General features: G+C 54.8%; 2 protein-coding genes and 1 non-coding gene across 3 annotated transcripts; 1 reads left to right on the plus strand and 2 right to left on the minus strand.

Moving 5' to 3' along the window:
• The first annotated feature begins 567 nt into the window (after window positions 1-567).
• Window positions 568-3,636, plus strand: CISD3 (CDGSH iron sulfur domain 3). The gene is made up of 4 exons (XM_049781417.1): window positions 568-628; window positions 931-966; window positions 1,445-1,564; window positions 3,324-3,636. The coding sequence occupies exons 1-4, from the start codon at window positions 587-589 to the stop codon at window positions 3,537-3,539; spliced, it is 414 nt and encodes a 137-aa protein (XP_049637374.1). The 5' UTR covers window positions 568-586; the 3' UTR covers window positions 3,540-3,636.
• Window positions 3,637-5,516: 1,880 nt separating this feature from the next.
• PCGF2 (polycomb group ring finger 2) lies at window positions 5,517-13,376 on the minus strand. The gene is made up of 10 exons (XM_049781838.1): window positions 12,676-13,376; window positions 11,914-12,064; window positions 11,468-11,564; window positions 11,141-11,196; window positions 11,005-11,055; window positions 10,638-10,746; window positions 10,415-10,469; window positions 10,233-10,328; window positions 6,785-6,865; window positions 5,517-6,028 (listed from the first exon to the last, which is right to left on the minus strand). The coding sequence occupies exons 2-10, from the start codon at window positions 12,023-12,025 to the stop codon at window positions 5,651-5,653; spliced, it is 1,035 nt and encodes a 344-aa protein (XP_049637795.1). The 5' UTR covers window positions 12,026-12,064; window positions 12,676-13,376; the 3' UTR covers window positions 5,517-5,650.
• An 8,122-nt stretch (window positions 13,377-21,498) lies between these two features.
• On the minus strand, window positions 21,499-21,572 carry TRNAN-GUU (transfer RNA asparagine (anticodon GUU)). The gene has a single exon. It is a non-coding gene; the product is annotated as a tRNA-Asn (tRNA).
• Between the last annotated feature and the right edge of the window lie 281 nt (window positions 21,573-21,853).

Below are 21,853 nucleotides of genomic sequence, written 5' to 3' on the forward strand. Positions count from 1 at the left end.
CCACTCCACTCCTGTCGCCTCCAAGCCTCAAATTGTGCATAAACCCGGATCTTGTATCTTTGTATAACGGATGTTATTTGTACGAAAGGGCAGTTCGTAAACAGCACTTGTTCTTTTAATAAAAAGAATGTTTTCCAAAAAACAGAAAGATCATCCAAAGAGACGGTGCTTTGTCTGGCTTTGTACTGAAGGGACTGGGGGGGGTGGGATCGGGGTTCTTAGAGTTTCCAGCAATGTCCACCGGCTTCCATAAACAAGCCACCCACCCAAAAAAATAACAGCCAGGCAGGCTGCAAAGCAGGTACCTGGGCCACATGCAAGGGCTCCCACCAGCTGGGGCGCGGGGCATCCCGCAGGCCTGCCGGGGGTCATCACCCCAATACTCTGGACACACCCCGAGGAGCCCAGGAGGACGCTGCAGGGCGGGCACCTCGCTGGGCTTCCGGCAGCGGAGATCGCCCCGAACCCCGGCCACACCCGCAGCCGAACCCGAGCGCGTCTTCCGGGCCGGGCCAGGCCGAGGCGGGGCCTGCGCGAAGGTGACCCAGCGCGGGGCGGAGCCGGCGTGGCACGGCGCGGGGGCAGCATGCGCGGCGGCGTGGGGGTGCTCCTGCAGCCTGCAGGCTGGGTGAGCACCCCGACCCCGATGCCGCCCACCTGGCGCCTTCCTCTCTCTCCCTTCCCGTGGTGCCCCCCACCCTCACGTCCCGGGCCTGGCAGCCCCCCAGTGCCCGCGTCGTCGCCTGGTGCTAGGCCTCCCTCCCTGCGAGCCAGCACTGCACCCCTCTCCCCTCGAACTCTCCCAACTCTTGTGAAGCCCAATTCACCTTCCAGGCCCCTCTCCAGGATGCCTTTCCCCCTGGAAGTTCCCCGCAGCCCACTGATTTTATTTTTCTCTTTCTGCCTCGCGATGCCCATGGGCCCTTGCAGACGCTGTGCCAGACAAGGAGCATCTTCTCCTGGCTGGTAAGTTCTCCCCCCACCCCCCCCACTTCTTCCCGCACAAGTCCCCCTAACCCTAGAGACCCAGAGGAGTGAGGGAGCTGAGAAGAAAAAGGAAGGAGAAAGCCAGCCCTGGAGCAATCCCTGCCAGGAATGATTCCCCAAGCACTGTGGCGGGTGTGGCCCAAAAAAATTGGAAAGAAATGAAAGGGCCAGGCTTGTAGCCAGAGGGATGGGAGAGAGAGAGAGAGAGGTAGGCGGAAGGGCACTGGGCTGGCCTATCCCAGGGCAGCAGGACTGGGTCAGTTCATCCAGGCCTGTAGGTTGGCCCTGGTCCTAACCCCAGCGCTAGCTTGGCTGCTCAGTTGCACCTGGAATTATATCCAGCCCTGGGGAGATATGCCATAAGTCCGCTCAATGGCTAGTTAGACAGGGCCACCAGCAGAGGAACGTGTTTCCAGGGCGTGGGCTAACCTTTGGCCTCTTGTCTTCCCTGGGACAGGCTCGATGGTTCCCCAAAACTCCAGCCAAGTCTGTAGTGGCCATGAAAACACCTATTAAGGTGGAGCTGGTAGCTGGGAAAACCTACAGGTGGTGTGTGTGTGGCCGCAGCAAGAAGCAGGTGAGCCAGCCCCTCTCCCCTTCCCTGAGTGTGAAGCAATGGTCCCTCTATATTATCCTCCAGGGCCACAGCTCAGAGAGCACTGGCCTTGTGGTCCTGCCACTGAAAACAGAAAACAAACCCCAAATAAAAAATGACTAATAGGTCACCACCTCCCTCTACCCTGTGCGAAGAAACCAGAGAAGAACCAAATCTCACAGCCAGGCAGCTGGCCCAGGATTCTGACTCCTGCTCTCATGTTCTCTTTTTCTTGTCTTCCTCAGTTTCTAGAACTTTCTGGACTGAGACCCTGTAGGCAGCTAGGGCCTCTGCTCTTCCTGTATGGAGACTCATCAGGTGTGCTGCTGAATTGTCACCAGCTGGGTCCCCAGTCCCCATTCCTGCTGAGCCTTGGACTTTGAGTGGCTCCTCCTGAGGGTGGGTAGGGCCATGGGAGCCCAGCCAAATGTGGGCAAGCACTGCTGGCACAGCGTTGCTGTCTCGTGCCCTCAGAGGCAGGATGCTGACTGCAGTGCGGGCACGCCTTCTTCCTGCCTGCCCTGACCCCACATTCAGGTGCTGTGGCTGTGGTTCCTACTCTTATGGTCAGGCAAGGAGAATCTATTTCTGGGCTTCCCACTGCTGTGACCTATAGGCAACTCTAGAACCAAACCAAATGGACAGCTCCTGTGAAATCACCACTAGGACAGACTTTCTCTCTCACCCTGAGAAATGTTTGCTGCTCTCAGAAGGGACCCTGTGCCTACTGGGCAATCCAGAGCACCCTGAGAACATGAGGAAAGAATGAGTGGACTCAGGAGCCAACAGAAACAATTACTGGGGAGATAGTACCATGGGCAGGGCGCTTGCATTGCACAAGTTCAATCCCCATCACCTTTATGGTCCCTAATCCCTCCAGGTGTGATTCCTGAGTGCAGCACTAAGTCTTGAGCACAGCTATGCGTGGCCCCAGACAAAAAGCTAAAAATCCACCCAACCTAAACTTATCAAACCAGAGATTCCCAATCAGGCCTACTGCCCCATTTCCAGAGAGGGGATAGAATTGTTCTGTGCTTCCAATTCTTTGAGTGACCAGACTCAAGGCTCCTACCACCCCAAAGTATTGGCTCAGTGCCTGCCAGGAGCATCACTCTCCATGGGAAAAAGTGGTCTAGACACTACTGATGCCTGAGAGCTCATCTTGCTTCCCAAGTTCTGTCTAGTGAAGCCCAAGAGAAAGCTCAGTAGGTAGGGTGCTTCCCTTGAACATGGCTGACCTGGGTTCAGCATCCCAAACACCGCCTTAGGCATTAAATACCTGGGTGTGTCCCCCCAAAAAAAAGAGAAAAGAAAGTTCTGTCCTGGAGTGTTTGGTGGGGTCCTGGAGGCACACCCTGTGTGGTCCATACAGTAGCTACTTGGACCAGGCCCCTCTGTTTCCTGATGCTGCAGAGGCAGCAGCTAGTTTGGAGCACAGGCTGCTCCAGTGAGCCCGAGCCTAACCCTGCACCCTTCCATCCTCCCATACCTGCTCTCCAGCTGCTGGACTGAGTTGGTTTTGTTTTTTTTTTTGGTTTTTGGGCCACACTTGGTGATGCTCAGGGGTTACTCCTGGCTATGCACTCAGGAAACGCTACTGGCTTGGGGGACCATATGGGACTCTGGGGGAACGGACCATGGTTCGTCCTAGGTCAGCCGCATGTGAGGCAAACGCCCTACCACTGCACCCCTGCTCCGGCCTCTGGACTGAGGTCTTTGACGTGTTTTCTCCTCTCTCCAGCCCTTCTGTGATGGCTCCCATTTCTTCCAACAAACGGGCCTTTTTCCACTCAAGTTCAAAGCCAAGGAAACGCGCACTGTGGCTCTCTGTACCTGCAAGGCCACACAGAAGCCCCCCTACTGCGATGGCACCCACAGGAGTGAGCGGGTGCAGAAGACCCAAGTGGGCTCCCCGATACTTGAGGAGGAGGTCACTGCTGGGCCCCAGAAGTCTTAGGAGGAAGCTGGGTCTGAACCCTGGACATGGCTCACCTTGTCATCCCAGGACCCTTTTGCTCATAACCACGTTAAATAAATGTGCCTGCCATTGTTCAGATCAGTCCGTGTGGTCCTTGGGGCAAAGCACTGGCCCATTCCTAACCCCATGGCCAGTTCAGATGCATCCAGATGGTTCTCCCAGGCCCTAAGTTTCTCTAAAGAATGAATCCGGAATGATAGCACAGTGGGTAGGGCATTTGCCTTGCATACAGCCGACCCGGGTTTGATTCCCAGCATTTGATATGGTCCCCCTAGCCTGCTTGGAGTAACTTCTGAGTGCAGAGCCAGGAGTAACCCCTGAGTGCCGCCAGGTGTGCCCCCCACAAAAATAAAGAATGAATCCAGGGGCCGGGCGGTGGCGCTAAAGGTAAGGTGCCTGCCTTGCCTGCGCTAGCCTTGGACGGACGGCGGTTCGATCCCCCGGTGTCCCATATGGTCCCCCAAGCCAGGAGCAACTTCTGAGCACATAGCCAGGAGTAACCCCTGAGCATTACCGGGTGTGGCCCAAAAACAAAAACAAAAACAAACAAACAAAAAAAGAATGAATCCAATGGACCCACCTTTTCCCTGTTTTCTTTGCCCCAAAGAACTAGAGGCTGGAGAATTTGTAGTATTTATCACAAAGCCAAGAGATACAAATGTCCTGGGGAAGTTTGGTTCTAGCACCAAACTGAATATACTACCTGCAAAGCCATGGGGAGAGGGGGGGAAACACCCCTCACCTGGGGTGTACGCCTGCCCCTGCCCCTCCTGAGGTTAGTTCTGTACATTGGAAGAAACAGCTGGGAAAGGATCTGAAGGGGGGTCTAGTCCGCAGGAGGCACTCCTGTGACCTTGGGATGGCCAAGAGGCCAGGTGAAGGTTCTATCATGCCTCTGCACGCCCCCCCTTTTTTTGGTTACACCTGACAATGCTCAGGGGTTACTCATGGCTATGTGCTCAGGAATTACTCTTGCAGAGCTCAGGGGACCATCTGGGACGCTGGAGATCAAACTTGAGTCAGCTGTATGCAAGGCAAGTGCCCTACCTGCTGTGCCATCTCCAGTCCCACCTACCTCTGCCTTCTCTCCTGCCTTGGCCTTGGTTTAGGGTGGAGAAGAGGCTGTAGGGATGACTGCTCCTGGCAGTTGAACCCCACTTCACTTCTCTCCAGGCCACCAAGTGATATTTTCCCACCAGTCAGACAAAAAGTTCCTGAGTGTGGGGGAGTGGGGCAGGAAGGAAATGAAGCAGTTCACAATGCTAAATTGTAGTGGCTAAGGCTTTGGTGGCTCAAATCTTCTCTCCCACAAGATACAAAGGTAGACATGCATGTATACACACATATATGCATACGTGCCCTCGTGTACAAACACAATACATAGTCCTGCATACTCGCAAAGGCAGAACTACTTTTTTTTTTTTTTTTGGGGGGGGGTCATATCCAGCAGCCCTCGGGTTACTCCTGGCTTTGTGCTCAGAAGTCACTTCTGGCAAGCACAGGGGGCCATAAGGATGCCGGGATTCAAACCACTGTCTGACCTGGATCGGCTGTGTGCAAGGAAAATGCCCTACTGCTCTGTTCTCTCCGGCCCTGATCTACTTACTCTTTGCACAAAGTTCCCACTAAGAGCAGAAGCCCCACACACACACTGCCTCTGCAGACAGTGGGGGTTGAAGAATTCACTGCTCACTACAGGGCAGTGGCCAAGATGGGGAAACTGGCAGACCCCACCATAGCCAGTTTCACCAGCCTGAAGCTCCCAACATCCCATCTGCCTTAGGAAATGGGTAGCATGGGGTAGAGCCAGTGACAGAAGATCGCCTACAAATAAGCACCCCGATTCCCCACACATACACGCATGTTGTTACCTGTGGCATTTAAAGTAATCTGATTGGTCCATAGAAAATAAGTATGTATATTTGGTTTTTCCTATGTACATATATATATAGATTTATTTATAAAACCCGCCCCCCACCCCTAAGGTGGGAGGAGCTGGGGGAAAGTAGAAGAGGTGGAAAAGGGGGCCCAGAAAAAAGTGGAAGGGTGATGGAGAGGCATGGCTGGAAAAAGGAAGAGGGTCCCTTTCCTCAAGTTAAGGGGGGCACAGGAGCTCCGTTGACAGTCATCTTGCGCCCCCTGCTGGTAGAGGATGGTGTCTGCAGGCAGTTTGAGGTGCCCCCATTAGTGGCTGAGGAGGCCCCACTGGCAGTGGAAGTGGGAGTGGGAGAGGTAGGGTGGGTGGCCGGGGGGCCATGAGAGCTGGGAGAGCCGTGGGAGGGGGTGGCGGGGCTGGGCAGGGAGGAGGAGGTGGCCGGCAGGGTGGCGGGGCTGGGAGCCTTGTCGCTGACAGACTCACACTCGGACGCCCCACTGGTGTTGGTGCCCTCGGAGGCTGTGGGTGCCGTGGGCAGGGAGAGTCTCTTGCAGGTCGGCTGGACCCGGTACTTGAGGGGGAGAGGACCATTCTGTAGAAAAAGGGAGTCTTTGTGAGGACAAAGAAGCCCAAGAGGCAACCCCCAAACCTAACCCCCAGTCCTCACCAGAAAGAAAGGGGTGCAGCTCAGTAAGGGGAAACAGACTGAGCTAGAACCCAGAGGCACACAGACCCCCCCAAGAGAGAGACTCTGGGAAGCCAGAGACTTTGAGACAAAGGGAGAGAGACCAAAAGGCAGGGCAGCCTTCCTTCATCTAGACCACAGAGGCACCCCCTTTTCTGACCCCAAGTTGGTGCTAGAATCTGTGAAAAAATCCTTTCCACTTTTTTTTGGGGGGGTTGGGGCTGCACTGGTGGTGCTCATGGCTCTGTGCTCAGAAATCACTCCTGGAGGGTTAAGGGCACCATCTGGGATACTGAGGATCGAACCCAGGGCCATCCTGGGTCAGTTGCATGCAAGGCAAACACCCCACTGTTTGTTGTGTTAACACTCCAGCCCCAAATCCTTTCCTCTGGATTTCCTTTCCCATCTTTGGAGAGGAGTGGTATTTAGGGATAGGGTGAGGTTATCTCTGGCTCAGTACTTGGAGTTGGGGTCACTTCCAGGGGGTACCAGAGATCCAAATTAGAGCTCTTGCACAAAGCCCATACTCCAGTAGCTCAGCCCTCAGCACTCCATGAGTGTCCTCTGCTCTGAGTGCAGAAGCCACCACGAGAGACCCAGACAGGCTGGGTTCCGAATGCAGAGGGTGGACTGTGGTTAGATTGGGGTGGCCTCCTCGCTCACCCGCCGCCAGGGGTAGATGTAGGCGATGTCCATGAGCGTGTAATACTCCTTCAGCGGCTCATCCTCGTAGAGTACCTCCACCTGGAGGGAAAGTGAGGACACCATGATGGTGGCAAACGGACAGAGGTGAGAAGGCAGACTTTAAGGGCTCCTATTATTTTGGGCTTTCATGGTGTTTTATTTGGAGGGGCACATCCAGTGACGTGCTCAGAAATCACTCTGGCTTGGGGGACCATATGGGACTCGAGGGATTGAACCCAGGTCTGTCCTGGGTCAGCCATGTGCAAGGCAAATGTCCTACTGCTGTGTTATTGCTCTGGCCCCTAGACATTTTTCCATGTGTTTGTTTATTTATTTGGTTTTGGGCCACACCCAGAAATGCTCAGGGAGTTCCTCTTGGCACTGCACTCAGGAATCACTCCTGGCAGTGCTTGGGGAGAGGAGAAACTAGGGATCAAACCAGAGTCAGCCAAATACAAAGCAAACTGTGCTATCACTCCAGCCTCCCAGGGTTTCATGGTGGATTAGACTTGCCATCAGGGGTCCTCAACCTAACTCCTGAGCATCCTGATGGGGAGGGATTCGAAGCAGATACCCACATCTTTAATGTCCATGCCCCTTGGTATCTCTGACAGTCCTCAATAAGGGGCTAAAGGGCAAAAAGGATCTGGAAAAGCACCAGTTCTCACTCCTGGAACAAGGTAGAATCATTCAATTATTTTAGAATTTATTTGTTTTAGGTTTGGGGGCCACACTAGGCAATGCTCTAGGTTTACTCCTGGCTCTGTGCTCAGAGATCACTCCTGGAAACCTTGGAGACTATGAGGTGCCAGGAATTAAATGCAGGTCAACTACATGCAAGACAGGTGGTGTAGAAACACTCAACTTAAAGAGCAATTGGTTAGGGAGCCAGAGCAATAGCACGGAGGATAGGATGTTTGTTTGCCTTGCATGTGATTGACTGGGGTTCAATCTCTAGCATTCCATATAGTTCCCTGAGCCCCCCAGAAGTGATTCCTGAGAGCTGCGGGGTATGGCCCAACCCCCCAAATAAAGAACAATTGGTTAAAAAAATAATGCAGTGGGGAGCCAGAGAAATAGCATGGAGATAGGGCATTTGCCTTGCATGCAGGACAGTGGTTCAAATCCCAGCATCCCATATGGTTCCCTGAGCCTGCTAGGAGCAATTTCTGAGTGTAGAATCAGGAGTGATCCCTGAGCGCTGCTGGGTGTAACCCAAAACAAAAAAAAAAAAAAAAAAAAAAAGGCAGGGGGGCCGGAGCAGTGGTTCAGTGGTTCATTTGCCTTGCACACAGCTGACCTAGGACAGACCATGGTTCAATCCCCCAGCGTCCCACATGGTCTCCCAAGCCAGGAGCGATTTCTGAGCACAAAGCCAGGAGTAACCCGAGCGTTACCGAGTGTGGCCCAAAAACCACACACACACACACACACACACACACACACACACACACACACACAATTCAGGGCTGGAGCGATAGCACAGTGGTAGAACATTTGCCTTGTACACAGCCAACCCAGGATGGACTCAGGTTAGATCCTGAGTCTGCCAGGAGCAATTTCTGAGCACAGAGCCAGGAGTAACCTAACCTCTTAGCACCACCAGGTGTGACCCAAACACCAAAATAATAGGGGCTGGAGAGATAGCATGGAGGTAAGGCATTTGCCTTGCATGCAGGACGGTGGTTCAAATCCCAGCATCCCATATGGTCCCGAGCCTGCCAGGAGCAATTTCTGAGCATAGAGCCAGGAGTAACCTGAGTGCTGCCGGGTGTGACCCCCCCTCTCCCCAAAAAAAAACCCAAATAATAATAATGATAATAATGCAGAGGTCAGAGAGATAGTGTTGTTTGCTTTGTACATGGCTGATCCAGGTTTGGTCACCGGCATTCCATATGGTTCCCCAAACCCACCAGAATTCCTGAGTGCAGAGTCAGAAATAATCCCTGAGCACTGCCTGATATGGCTCCAAAACAAACAAACCCTGGATCATAGAGATTTTGATTGTTATGTGAGTTACAATGTAAGCTCTTTGTAGAGAAAATATTGAGCCCAGGACCTCATAATGTGAGGTCAGTACCAGGCCACACCCCATGAATTGACATCTAAGGGTTTGTTTTGTTTATATTTTTGGGTCACACCAATGCTCAGGTTCCTTCCGACTCTGTGCTCAGAAATTACTTCTGGGGGCCAAAGAGATAGCACAGTGGTGTTTGCCTTGCAAGCAGCTGATCCAGGATCTATGGTGGTTGGTTCCAATCTCGACGTCCCATATGGTCCCCTGTGCTTTCCAGGAGCTATTTCTGAGCAGATAGCCAGGAGTAACCCCTGAACACTGCCAGGTGTGGCCCAAAAACCAAAAAAGAAATTATTTCTGACAGTCTTGGGGGACCACACAAGGTGCCTGGGATTAAACCCGGTCAGCCACATGCAAGACAAATGCCCTAACTGAGCCATTGCACTGGCCTTTATGTTTTGTTTTGTTTTCCATTTTTTAATTATTTGAGGCTAGAGTGACAAAATGTTTTTGTTTGTTTGTTTGTTTTTGAGAGTGGAGGTTGTGAGGAGGGCATGAACCAAACCTGCTGCTGGTGCTGCTCCTGAATCTGCTCAGACTTCCCTGATGGTGTTTAGGGGACCATATGTGGTGCCAAGTGTACCATGGGATTTGAACCAAGGTTGGAAGGATGCAAAAAAAAGTGCCTTAATACCTGTGCTATATCTGCCCCCTCCCTGGAAGTTGAGTTTTAAAGCCTGTGTGATTCTGAGATACAATTTGGGATCCTTGATGCTTAAACCCTTGGCTCTCAGGGTATGGAATGTGGGTGACCAGCTGCACAACAACAGCACCCAAGATCAATCTACGTCCTATCAAGGCCTCTAAGGGATCCCAGAGGCCATGAATTTTATTTTATTTTATTTTGTTTTGTTTTTTGGGTCACTCCTGGCAGCACTTGGGTTACTCCTGGCTCTGCACTCAGAAATCGCTCCAGGCAGGCTTGGGGGACCATATGGGATGCCAGGAATTAAACACCGTCCGTCCAGTTGGCGTGTGTAAGGCAAATGCCCTACTGCTGTGCTATTGCTCCAGCCTCAATGAAGTTTAAGGTGCAACATCATTTTATGATGCTCCTTTGCGATTCTGGCTGCTGTTTCTTTGGCAGAGCCAGCACTCACACCCATGTCTCTGTGCCTTTCCTGAACACACACACATACACACACACACACACACACACACACACACACACCACACACACACACTGGTGTTTCTTTAGCAAAGCTCAGCAGCACTTACACCCTTACCCACAAACCATATCCTGAACAAAAACACACACACAAATACAACATACATGCGCACATGCAATATAGTCTATGGCCCCATATGGACCTTGAGTGATGTGCAGGCTGCTCAGAGGCTGATTCTCACCTTGTACTTGCTGGGCACATCCATCTTGTTGCGCAGAAACTTGGCGAGATGCATAACTGTCATGGCTGCTGGGCACCGCAGGAAGCGCACCCCTGTCTGCTGGGAGGATGCACCCAAGGGCTGGGGTCCACCCTGGCCCTCTCAGCCACGTCACCCCCACTCCTGGGGAGCCCCTGCCGTACCTTCTCCTTGTCCCCACTGCCATTTTCCAGAGGACTCTTCTTTTCCTCCTGGTCCCTGCAGGAGAAAAAAGAGACAAAGTGAAGGACCCCCTATTGGCAGGACTCCTCTGCCCAGACCAGAAGGGCAACCTCAAGACCATTTCATGCCAGGGAAATGGGAACCCGAAAGGTACAAGGAGCCCACCCCTTGGATCCAGGAAGGCCTGGGCAGGACTAGACTTGCCTGGCACCTTCGTAGAATTCAATGGAGAGGCTGACAATCTCGTCATCGCTCAAGGCCCCCTTCTCCTGCTCAAGGACTTCACCACGGTCCTCGTTGGAGCCATTGGGGACTGGTGGAGAGAAATTGGGCTGGAGCACTATTCTTGGGGTCATGTGGAGGGGAAACTACCACACAGAAATACATGGACACATCCAGACACAGACAAACTTAGACAAAGAGACATACTAAGAGACACAGTCCTACAGACACAGGCAGAGATACACACAGACACTGAGACACACAGACACAGATGTGCAGCCTCATGGCACATGGATGGGTGACTCCCCCCAACACACACACTCACCCCCTCTCCCAGCATTGCACCCACCTTCTGTCAGCGGGTAGGCTGCATAGAAGTCCCGCCGCCGTTTCATCTCATCTGCAAGAGCGAAGCAGGGTGAGGAGGGAGGAGCCAGGGCCTGGGAAGGGGAAGCTGGGGACCAGGAGAGGAAGGATGGGGACACCTTTGAAAAGCCCAGGGACCAATTTGTAGACGATGTCTTGGAGAGTTTTGTCAGATCTGGAAAATAAACCAGGGGGTCTGTCAACAGTCTCCCTAATCCCCAACGGATTCCCCAACATACACCCAGACCCACCTTCCCCTCCTCCTCCATATGCTGGGCCTGGTCTTTCCCACCCTGGTATTTCCCAGCTACAGACCCTGCATTCAGCCACCCTGTGGCTCTTGGAGCAAGAAGCGCCAAGGAACCTCAGGGTGAGGATGGGACAGCAAGACAGAAGAAGACAGAACAAGACAGGACAGCAGGACAGCAGGGCCACCGCTTGCCCACCTGATGCTCAGCAATGGCCGTGTCTTGTGAACCTGCACGTCGCACATGGGGCAGTACTTGTTGGTCTCGAGGTAGCGAACAATGCAGGTCTTGCAGACTTGGGGGGGGGAGGAGAAGATCACAGGCTCTTCATGAATAGGCCGAACCCTGACCCTCTGCACCCAGGAGTAGTAGGTCCCCACTGGTCCCCATCCTGGGGTGTTGAGTGACCCAGAGCTGAGGGAGGACAATCTATATGACTGTGAAAAGATGCATCTCGGGTGGGGACCCTGGGCCTACAATGAGTCCCAAGTCCTGTGGCCCTTTGCTGGACACTCCCAGAATTCCTCAACACAAGAATATTGGAGAGGGGGTCTGCAGCCACAAAAATCCCAAATCCCTTCAGCACTGTCACCTTTGGTCAACCCTCCCAGGTGCCCCAACTGGGCCAGGGAGACCCCACTCACAGGAATGCAAGCACTCCACAATGGTGGTAGCGTCGATGAAGTAGCCCCCGCAAAGGGCACACATGAGATGGGGGTTCAGCTCCGTGATTTTGATCCTTGTGGTCCGATGCATGATGCTGGGGTGAGGGGGCGGGGGCTGGGGTGCGTCACCCTGGGAAATGAAAGTGGAATCAAAAAATCCAGTAAGTAGGGAAGGCAAGAGGAGGGAGGTTAGAGCTGCTGAACCCCACCCGGCCCTGCCCAAAAGCCTGCCACAGGGACCTCTCCTCTCCGTTCTCCCTTCTCCAGAAATCAGAAGCACTGGGGGTGTGGCTGCCTTAAGGGAACTGGGCCCCATCTCTCTACACTCTGGATGTAGATCAACCCCCGGAAATCAACTGAGTGCTGAAGGAGTGGAGGAGATCTCCAGGCTTGCTACTCAGGCGTGCAAGACACAGAGCAGGGTCCCCTGGGGAACCCAGAATGGGTAGCATACAGGCCCACCCTGCTTGGAGCAGTAAACTGGGTTAATGGGCAGCAGTGCCCCGGTGGGAGTTCAGGCAAGTTTCAGGAGCACCCTCCCAACACACACCTGTTTCCTCTGTGGGCTCAACAGCAAATGCCCACTGCCTCCCTCCTGGGGGCACTGCCTGCAGAGCTGTGCCCCATCCCCCTTCCCAGCCCCCCCCACCTGTCCCTGCCAGCCCTGATGCCCCTGGCCCGCCCCTTTCCCAGGGATATGCCTTAGAGCTGGTGCTCAGGAGGCTCCATTACAAAACCCACCCTGCTCCCTGCTCCAGAAAGATTTCTAAAGCCGCCACATTGGGTTTTCTAGGACCAGAAATTCACCGCCGGGATCAGCAGTTTCTATAGAGACCCCGAGATGAGTCTGGCTGGAGCCCAGGCGGCCCACAGAGACGCAGGGAGCCAGGCCAGAGGCTGAAAGAGATGGAGAGACACAAAGGCCCACGGCGGAGACTCAGGCATTGCTGGCCAGACATGCTGGCCAGCAAGCCAGAGAGCCCGCGCAGACACTGACCCGGCCAGAAGAAGGAAGGGAGGAGGGTTCTGAACCCCAATAGGGCAACCTCAGAACCCCTCCCTGCTAGGGTCTCCCCTGCACAATTAGCAGGGAGCTTGTGGGTTACTCCACTGTTTGGCTGTTTCCATGGTAATCCATCCCTGGCAAGAGGCCCAAATATCATCACAACACTCTGCGTAGCAACCACTCCCCAAGTGACTGTCTCCAGTATAAGGTGCCCAGCCAACACACTGGAGGTGCTTGGTTTCACCAAAGGGTGTCCAAGTGAAGCCGGATGGGCAGGCACAGTCAAAAACCCAAACTGAAGGAGCCAGAGCAATAGAACGGTGGGGAGGGTGTTTGCCTTGCACGTGGCTAACCCAGATTTGATCCTGGCATCCCAAATGGTTCCCGGAGCTTGCCAGGATTGATTTCTGAGCACAGAGCCAGGGGTAACCCCTAAGTGCCACTGATGTGGCCCAAAAACAAGAAAGGAAGAAAAGAAAGAAAGAATAAAAAAGAGGGAGGGAGAGAGGGAGGAAGGAAGGAAGGAAGGAAGGAAGGAAGGAAGGAAGGAAGGAAGGAAGGAAGGAAGGAAGGAAGGAAGGAAGGAAGGAAGGAAGGAAGGAAGGAAGGAAGGAAGGAGGGAAACAAACCTGGTAGCATCCATTGGGGTATTGGGGTATTCAGGTTCTCAGAATGACATCACCCACCTCTTCCTCATACACCCTTAGTTAACCCACACTCAAGTTATCTCCTGGCCTCAGCCACTTTCCCACGCTCAGGTTCTAAACAGCCCCTGGGATTAAGGCATTTACTTTGCCTTGTATGCTGCTGAGTCTGGTTCCATCCCAGTTGGTCCCCAAAGCCCTGCCAGGAGTGATCCCTGAGCAATGCTGAGTGTGGCACCAAAAAACAAAACAAAACAAAACAAAAGCACTCGGTTCAGTCCAGGCAGGGGGTGGCCCAGACATGCAGGAGCTGCTAGGGAAGCAGCTGCCTCTCCACTCACCCATCTAGGATCATTCCTCCAAAGCTTTCCTGGGGAGGGGGGGGGGGGCTGGTGCAATAGCACAGCAGTAGGGCGTTTGCCTTGCATGCAGCAGAACCGAGACAAACCCGGGTTCGATTCCCAGCATCCCATATGGTCCCCCTAACCTGGCAGGAGCGATTTCTGAGCACAGAGCCAGGAGTAATTCCTGAGCACCACAGGGTATGGCCAAAAACAACCCAAACAAACAAACAAGCAAACAAAAAAATAAAGCCTTCCTAGATGCAGGACCCCAGGAAGAAACACCCCACTCTCAGAGAGGTGCAGCAGGTGCTGGGCACTGAATGACCCCCAGAATACCCCACCCTGCAACAATATAGGTCTCTCCTAACACTTCTGGGTCCTCCTATCTCTGTGAGATGCTCACTGTGCACTGCTTGAAAGACACTCCCCCACCCATACCAAAAAAAAAAAAAAAAATAGAAGATTCCTCCTTCTACCCCTGAAGAAGCCCCTGTCACACTCTCGGCTCTTCCAGCATCTCCAGGGGCCTGAGCATACCTCTGGGGCTGGGGGTAGAGAGAAGCCCTGATTGGCTCTCACCTGATTGCCATGGTTACCTGCAGGTAGGTGCCAAGAAAAACTGTAAACAGAAGCTCAGTGCTCCCCGCCATTGCTCCCCTCCTCCACCCTCATTCCAGACACCCAATTCCTTCCTCCCTAGCTGCACCTGGCAGCTGCTTTGGGGGCAGAAGAGGGAAACAGGGAAGCAGGCGAGGGAGAGGGAGGCCCCACTCTTAGAGGGAAGAACCCCTAAAAAGTGGAGCTGTGGTGTCTGTCATATGCCCATCCCAAATTAGCACTCTTGGACCTGAACCTGTGACCTGCCTTCTCCCTCCTCCACTCTTTTCTCCAAGGGGCCCCCCTCCAGGTCCCTGTACATGCTCCAAACCACGGGTCTGTCTGCACAGGCTGGGCCAGTAACTCTGCAAGCTGGGTCTCGGCTGCAGCCGCCCAGGAGCCTGCTGGGCATGGTGCCATTCCAACTCCTCCTGCCATTCAAGCCTGGCATGCCTCACCCCATTCTGAGGCCCCCCCGCTTAGAGAGACCACCCTGCACTTCTCTAGCCATTTTAGCACATCTCCTGAAAGAGATGAAATTGCTTTCTTCACTTTTTCCTGCAGGGCCCACTGGGAGTACATTCTCTGCTGCTCCTTCTGAGGCCTGCCAGCTCCTCTGAACACGGACACACACATGGACACACACATGGACACACACACACCCGTGCGCGCCTGCCTGGCTCCCTAGAACACCTCAGGGTCTTCTAGAACTGCAGAGGCAGGGCGGTCTTCAAAAGCACCTAGTCCAGATCTTGCGTTACTGGGTAAAAGGGGTTCAGAAAAAAGTGACTTGGAGATGGAGTGATAGCAAAGCAGGCAGGGCATTTGCCTTGTTCATGGCTGACCTGAGTTCAGTCCCTGGCATCCCATCTGGTTCCCTGAACCTACCAAGAGAAATTTCTGAGTGCAGAGCCAGAAATCACTCCTGAGCAGCCAATTTTTTGAGTGTGGCCCCCAAAAATTAAAAATAAAAAGAGAAGGGGCCGGAAAGATAGCACAGTGGTAGGGCGTTTGCCTTGTAAGCAGCCGACCCAGGACCAAAGAATGTTTGAATGGTCCCCTGGGCCTGCCAGGACTGACTTCTGGGCAGAGTCAGAAGTAACCCCTGAGTGCAGCCGGGTGTGGCCCAAAAATCCAATAAATAAATAAAAAGAGAAGTGTAGAACAGCAAGTAAAGCATTTGCCTTGCACAGGGCCGACCCCAAATTCTATCTCCATCTGACCCCCAGCATTGCCAGAAATAAGTCTTTTTTTTGGGGGGGGGGGCACACCTGGCGGTGCTCAGGGGTTACTCCTGGCTGTCTGCTCAGAAATAGCTCCTGGCAGGCACGGGGGACCATATGGGACACCGGGATTTGAACCAACCACCTTTGGTCCTGGATCGGCTGCTTGCAAGGCAAACGCCGCTGTGCTATCTCTCCGGGCCCAGGAATAAGTCTTGAAGGCAGAACACAAGTAAGCCCTGAGTGTCACTGGGTGTGCTCCCTTCACCAAAAACAAAGTGACTTGTCTAAGGTCATACAGTAATGAAGAGGGAGACAAAGAGGGATGCTTCATTTGCTCACCATTGACTCCCACCACAGTGCTCCCCACCTTGTCACCCAAACAAGCTGCCTCTTCATCTAAGGACCCCAAGGGTTTGTCCATTCGGGAGGCAGGCAGGAGAGGACACAGGAGGGATTTGCCTAGTCTCACCCTGCCAACAGCACAAAACCTCCCCCTGGAGAGAGAAGAGGAGACAGAGGCTCATTTCTTCCTCCCAGGTCCAGAGAGGGAAAAGGAGGCTCTGTGAAGTAGTGAGGGAGCAGGGGCACTGTTCTGAGAAGCCAAGCCTCTCCCAGCTGTGTTGTTGCAACTGTGATGGGTTCCCGATGGGGGTACTGAGGTCAGTCAGCCTGGAGACCCCTCTTGACCCAGAGGCTGAGATAAGGAGGTGCTTCCCAACCCCCAGCACTGAAACATGCCACTCACTCCCTGCAATTCTGTCCTCCTGCCCTGTTCACTTCTCTTGGCTCTGCTCAAAGAAAAACCTCCAAACACACATACATATATATACACACACACACACAGAGCTTTGTAACTACCACGTGTACACTCACAGCATGCACAGACACGCCCCTTGCACCTCTCACACCCTACACAAGGCCAGCCACCCCAGGCCCAACACGCACACCCCCAGACACTTGGCCAGAGACATTCACAGACACCCTGGCCAGCCACAACCCATCACACTGACAGCCGGCCCCATGCCAGGTCCACTTGCCAGATGCACAGGCTGCCTGCCCGCTCCGGAGCAGTCCCACAGCCCTGCCTGCAGCCAGCGTGGCACACACTAACCTTTTGTGCATCCCTGGTCCACCAGGGCACATGAGAACATACGTCTTCCAGTAACAAAGGCAGTGCGGTGACGAGCAACCTCCTGCTCAGGGGGCCAGAGGCTGGAGGAGTGGGCATCTGACCTCTTCCTGCTCAGCAGCACTCTGTTCCCATGGCAACAGCTCCATCACCCACCATCTGGGGGGGGCAGGCCCAGGAGCATCAAAGAGCCCTCTCTGATAGCCTATCCACACCCAAGACTTCATCTTGAAGCCCTTCTAGCTAGCTATACATGGGGGGTGGGAGGTTTGCTTCATTCCAAAACTGGCTCTCAGACTTCCACCCCACTCCCTGCCCACGCCAAAGAGGGGAACCCCAGGGAAAATCTCCCCACCAAAAAACCTGCCAACCCAGCTGACTTTATGTTCTGCAGCCAAGGACTCACACCTTGGAGAGCGGACAGCGGGAGGGAAGACAGAAAGGAGTTTCAGAACAAAAGTGCAAGAGGCCCCCAAGAGGCGACCAGAAGCTGAGTGGAGAAGGACGGGGGACACCCCCATCCACACACACCCCCAGCATAAGGGACCCTAGAGAGACTAGAACGTGGAGAACAGGGCTCCCTGGGAGACAAAGAGCAGGAAGAAGCAGCAAGCGCCTTGGAAGACCATCATATTTATAGGCTAATTCCCCACCTTCAGCCATTAGGAGTGTTCTAGGCAGATGGGGACCCCAGGGATGGGGAGGGGGGGGTGTCAGGTTGGCTGAGGTTCCACCCCCAGAGAACTAGCAGCAGCAGGAGGGCCTGGGGACACTAGTAAAATCTGGACACTCCTGCCAAAGGGGCCTGTCCACAGGGACCCCTGCAGCCTTCCCGCCAGAGGAAACAGCTCCAGAAATGTTCCCCCAACTCGTGCCCCGTCCAGGATCCCCATCAAGGGCATGGAGAGGCGGCGACTCCTACCTTCCCCGGAGCCAAACTTTCGGCGGGGCCCAAAGAGGGGTGTTGGGGAGGTGGGGCTCAGCTGGGATGGGGGGGGCCCAACTGCCCTGTCCCGGGATGGGGGTGGCTGGGGACAAGGGACCCAGCAGAGAAGGGGCGCCCCTGTCCGGCCCTGGAGTCCCCGCGCGCCACGCCACGACACCTGCAGCCCACCGCCACCGACGAGGTGCAGAGTGCGACCCCTCCCCAGCTCCAGTCTGGGGAGAAGGGTGGTGTTGGTGGATCGGGCCAAGTCAGGGGCTGCCCTGGCTGGAGGGGAGGCCTGGGGGTGTCTCTGTGTGTGCAGAAGCCTACCCCAGCGCCGGGTGCCAAAGCCCTTGCGCGCTGCCTGGGCTGCAGGGGCTGCGAGGGGCTGCGGCACAAAGAGGCGGTGGTCGCGGGAGACGCCAAACCCTAACAGGGGGAGTCCACTGCGGCCATCTTGGAAGGGAAGAGAGAAGAGAGGAGGAGAGGGGAGAAGAGGGACCAGAAAGGGGGGCCGGGCGAGCCTGGGGCCGGGCCAGGGGGCCGCGCGCGCCTGGGGGTCAGGGAGCGCACGGGCAGCACCCCTGCCCGGTCCCCTCGGGGTGGCTCCGGGGGCGCGGGAGAGCACGGAGACGGGGAACCCGCGTCCTCTTACCTGGGTTCGGGGTCCGGTGGGGCCCAGGGAGGGGGGATGGGAGGGAGGGAGGGAGGGAAGGGAGGGGAGGGGGCCCGCAGCCGTGTGGCTCGCCGGGCGGCGGGAGGGGAGCGACCTACGGTAAGAAAGGAGTTTGTGCGAGCGGCTCGGGTGGGAGGGGGCTAGGAGGGGAGGGGAGAGGAGGGGAGGGACGGGGCTAAATTGGGGGGGACAAAATGGCTTTTTTTCCTCCAGACAAGAGTAGGCCCGCCCACTACTCATCCACGTGACCTCATTCCTTTGGGGTGTTTGCAGAGAGAGAAAGGGGGAGAGGGAAAAGGGAACAGCTCGCCTGGCTGCTTCACCTCCCCCTTCCAAGGCCCCCCCAATTTAGAACAGGAGACCTCTCACCCTTCCCAAAGTCCCGCTCACAAAAGGATGAATGCTTCTCCTGTCCTGTCCATCAATCTCCCCTACCCACCCAACACCCCCAATTCTGGGCGCGCGCCCCCCACCCCTTGGCCACCTCTGCCCCTCGAGCCCCAGATGCAGAAATGGGAATGGGGCTGCAATATGGCTCCATCTTAGGACCCAGACCGGGTCTAGGGAGGACACGCTCCTGCGGCCACGCTGCAGGGCCCGGAGGGTGGCCTGGTGCACGGCCAGGCGCACCCGGGGGGGGCAAATGTCGACCCGCTTCCAAAGGCCCAGCGCGCGCCCTGCGGGGGAGCCCTGGATGGGGGGTCCTGAGCCCGGAGAGCGCTGATGTGCTGAGGCAGAAAAGTGCTGAGTGACCTTAGGGGCCCAGCGTGCCCTACACCCTGAAAGGGCATCCTAGGCGCTGCATCCTGGACACAATGGGGGACGTCAATGGAGAAGCCTCGAATGAATTGAAAAGGAGGCGGCACCGAGGCCGGAGAGCTCGCCCGGCCCGCCTCGGCCGATTCCCGCACTCGTCGCCCTTGAAGACCGTCTGGTGCGGGTGGGCTCCGAGCTGCACGCCCCAGGGCTCCCCCATCGCCTCCCCACGGGCCCGGGCTGGGCCTGGGGCTGGCGCCGGCCAAGCCCGATCGATCCCGGTTAGGGCGCGAGCCTGGGGCCTGCCTAGGAAGGCGGTCGATTGGCCTATTCTGGATTCAGTATCAGGGATGGTCACAGGGTCTGTCGCCACCAAGAGCTCGAGGATCCGGCCAGCAGCACCATTAAGTGCATTGGGCGGTGGGTGGTGCCACTTAGGGCTGGAGGTGGCCCAGCCGCTCCTTCCTTAGCTCCTTTCCTGCCCAACCCGGGCCCACCCGCGGGAACCAAGCAGGCAGGGGCTGGGCCCTTGCAGCATCTGGCCAGTGGCCAGGACACCAGGGGACACGGGCCTCCCGAGGGACCCCGGCTACGGTCTTTCTGCCCCCCCCCACGTGTCAGATCTAATGTGAGGTTGGCTGGGAGGAAGAGGAAGGGTGGGGGAGATTTCCGCCCAAAGGGGGTGGGTGGGTTGGAGAACCTGCTGGAGGAAAGAAAGGCCCACGAGGATCAGATCACCTGCTGTCCCATTTCTGGACGTCCAGAAGCCGAAATCGTTCCTCCGCCCCTTTTGGAGTGAGCGCGCCCAAGGGCGCCTGGGCTTCCTGCACCTTGGACACCCGCATCCGCCTGCGTCCCTGCGGGAACAGCACACTGGTGAAGGCAATTACCTGAGCATGGAAAACTGTAGGGGCTTCTGGAAGATCTGGTCTCAAACTCACAATCCACCTGGGCACCCAGGGGCTGCAAAGGGGAAGTGAAGAGGTGGGGAGGGCCCATATCGTTTTGAGATCCCCTCATGACAATGGTCCTTAAATCTAGAGTGTGCTCCTCAACTCTCCTTCACAGTTCCTGGGAGGTGGGGAAATTCATTCATTCATTCATTCATTCATTCATTCATTCCACAGACAATTCTGGAAGTGCAAACCACAGATATAAGGGGACTTCTTAAAGACCCCCACCTCCTAATAAAACTCTTTTGCAATTATAACTCTTCTAAGGGATTTCTTCCCAAGTCCCGACCTTATTATGTACTGTGTGTGTGAGACTGTCTGGCTTTTGCCCAAGGTGGGCAGGGGCTGTCTGTCTTCTTCAATCCCATAGCACCACAGTGCCAGGTGCGGGAGGTGCCTGTAAAAAATATTTCCAGTCGACTTTAGAGAAGAGACCAAACAATAGAGGAATTACTTGAGTGATAAATTTGCATAATTTAAACCCACGGATGCAGAAGCTCCCACACACCCTGGGACCACCCCTTTATAGTACATGTCACCTTTGGTGCTGACCAGACAAGAAGACCTAGGAAGGCAAGAAGCCAGGACATTTAGGTAATTCCTTCCTTCCTGAACAGAGCTGGGATGTGAGGGTTTTTTTTTGGGGGGGTGGGGGGATGGTAAGACTCACTAGAAGAAAGCAATGGGGGGGGTTCTGATCATGAAATAAATGCCTATCTTCCCTCTGGGCCCTGTCTTCCTCTCTCCTCCTAAACTACATCTTTGGTCAGTCTCGATTTTCCCTAACCTCCTCCCAAATTCGACATGTGGTCGTTTATCTTTTCTGGAGGGAGGCTCCCCATATTAATTACTTCTCTCTTCCCTCTTCATTTTCTCAAGGTTTTCCTCCCCCTCACCCCGCTGATGTCTATCACTCCCTTTCTGTCGGCAGAACACAGCTTGTACTCTCCCTTCCTCTGTTCCTCCTTCAGCCCTTTTATAATTTTCTAGCTACTTTCTAGGCCAACAAATAACGTTTTGTGGTTGTAACAGTGTTGGAGCCACCCAGTTGGAAACTGTCTAAACACCGCTGCAAATTCATTCTCACTCCCACAAAAGGGGGGAAAAAATATCAACTTGGAAGGAATTGCACAGTAGAATCAAAAACCCCTGCCTTTCTAGCAATCCCTTTGGGCGGGGTGGAAGGCTGAAGAAACTATTCTATAACTTCATTGATCAAGGCTGAAAGATTCACGATTAGATTTCCTTTTTTTAATTATTATTATTATTATTTCCATCTCTTTTATTGCAATAAGGTAGAAAAACTTGCGTCCCTGGGTGGGCTCGAACCACCAACCTTTCGGTTAACAGCCGAACGCGCTAACCGATTGCGCCACAGAGACTGCGTTGAGGGCCGGTGCGGCGGTGAATCGAGTCAATGGGAGCGAGCTCGCTAGGCGTGCGTGTGCACAACAGTCCGGAGAGAAAGGTGGAGCCTTGCAGAAAAGGGAAGGTCTTCCGCGGCGATCGGACGGCAACTGCACCCCTCTCTCCTCTAGGTCTGGATCTAGGAGGAGGGATGGGGACCTTGCTCGGATCTAAATGAGATAAGAAGCCCGGGTTCTCCATTTTGAAGGTGATCTGAGACGGGGTATTCATGGAGTCCCATTGCTGAAAGTCCCCC

Source organism: Suncus etruscus, chromosome 1 (genome assembly GCF_024139225.1).
Source record: "Suncus etruscus isolate mSunEtr1 chromosome 1, mSunEtr1.pri.cur, whole genome shotgun sequence".
NCBI lineage: Eukaryota > Metazoa > Chordata > Mammalia > Eulipotyphla > Soricidae > Suncus > Suncus etruscus.

Coding starts and splice junctions, on each gene's coding strand:
- CISD3 (XM_049781417.1), top strand. CDS start 587: ATGCGCGGCGGCGTGGGGGTGCTCCTGCAGCCTGCAGGCTGG. Junction 629..930: donor TCCTGCAGCCTGCAGGCTGG/GTGAGCACCCCG, acceptor GGGCCCTTGCAG/ACGCTGTGCCAGACAAGGAG. Junction 967..1,444: donor GGAGCATCTTCTCCTGGCTG/GTAAGTTCTCCC, acceptor TCCCTGGGACAG/GCTCGATGGTTCCCCAAAAC.
- PCGF2 (XM_049781838.1), bottom strand. CDS start 12,025: ATGCATCGGACCACAAGGATCAAAATCACGGAGCTGAACCCCCATCTC. Junction 11,197..11,467: donor CGGCCATTGCTGAGCATCAG/GTGGGCAAGCGG, acceptor TTTATTTTCCAG/ATCTGACAAAACTCTCCAAG. Junction 10,470..10,637: donor GAATTCTACGAAGGTGCCAG/GCAAGTCTAGTC, acceptor TTTCTCCTGCAG/GGACCAGGAGGAAAAGAAGA.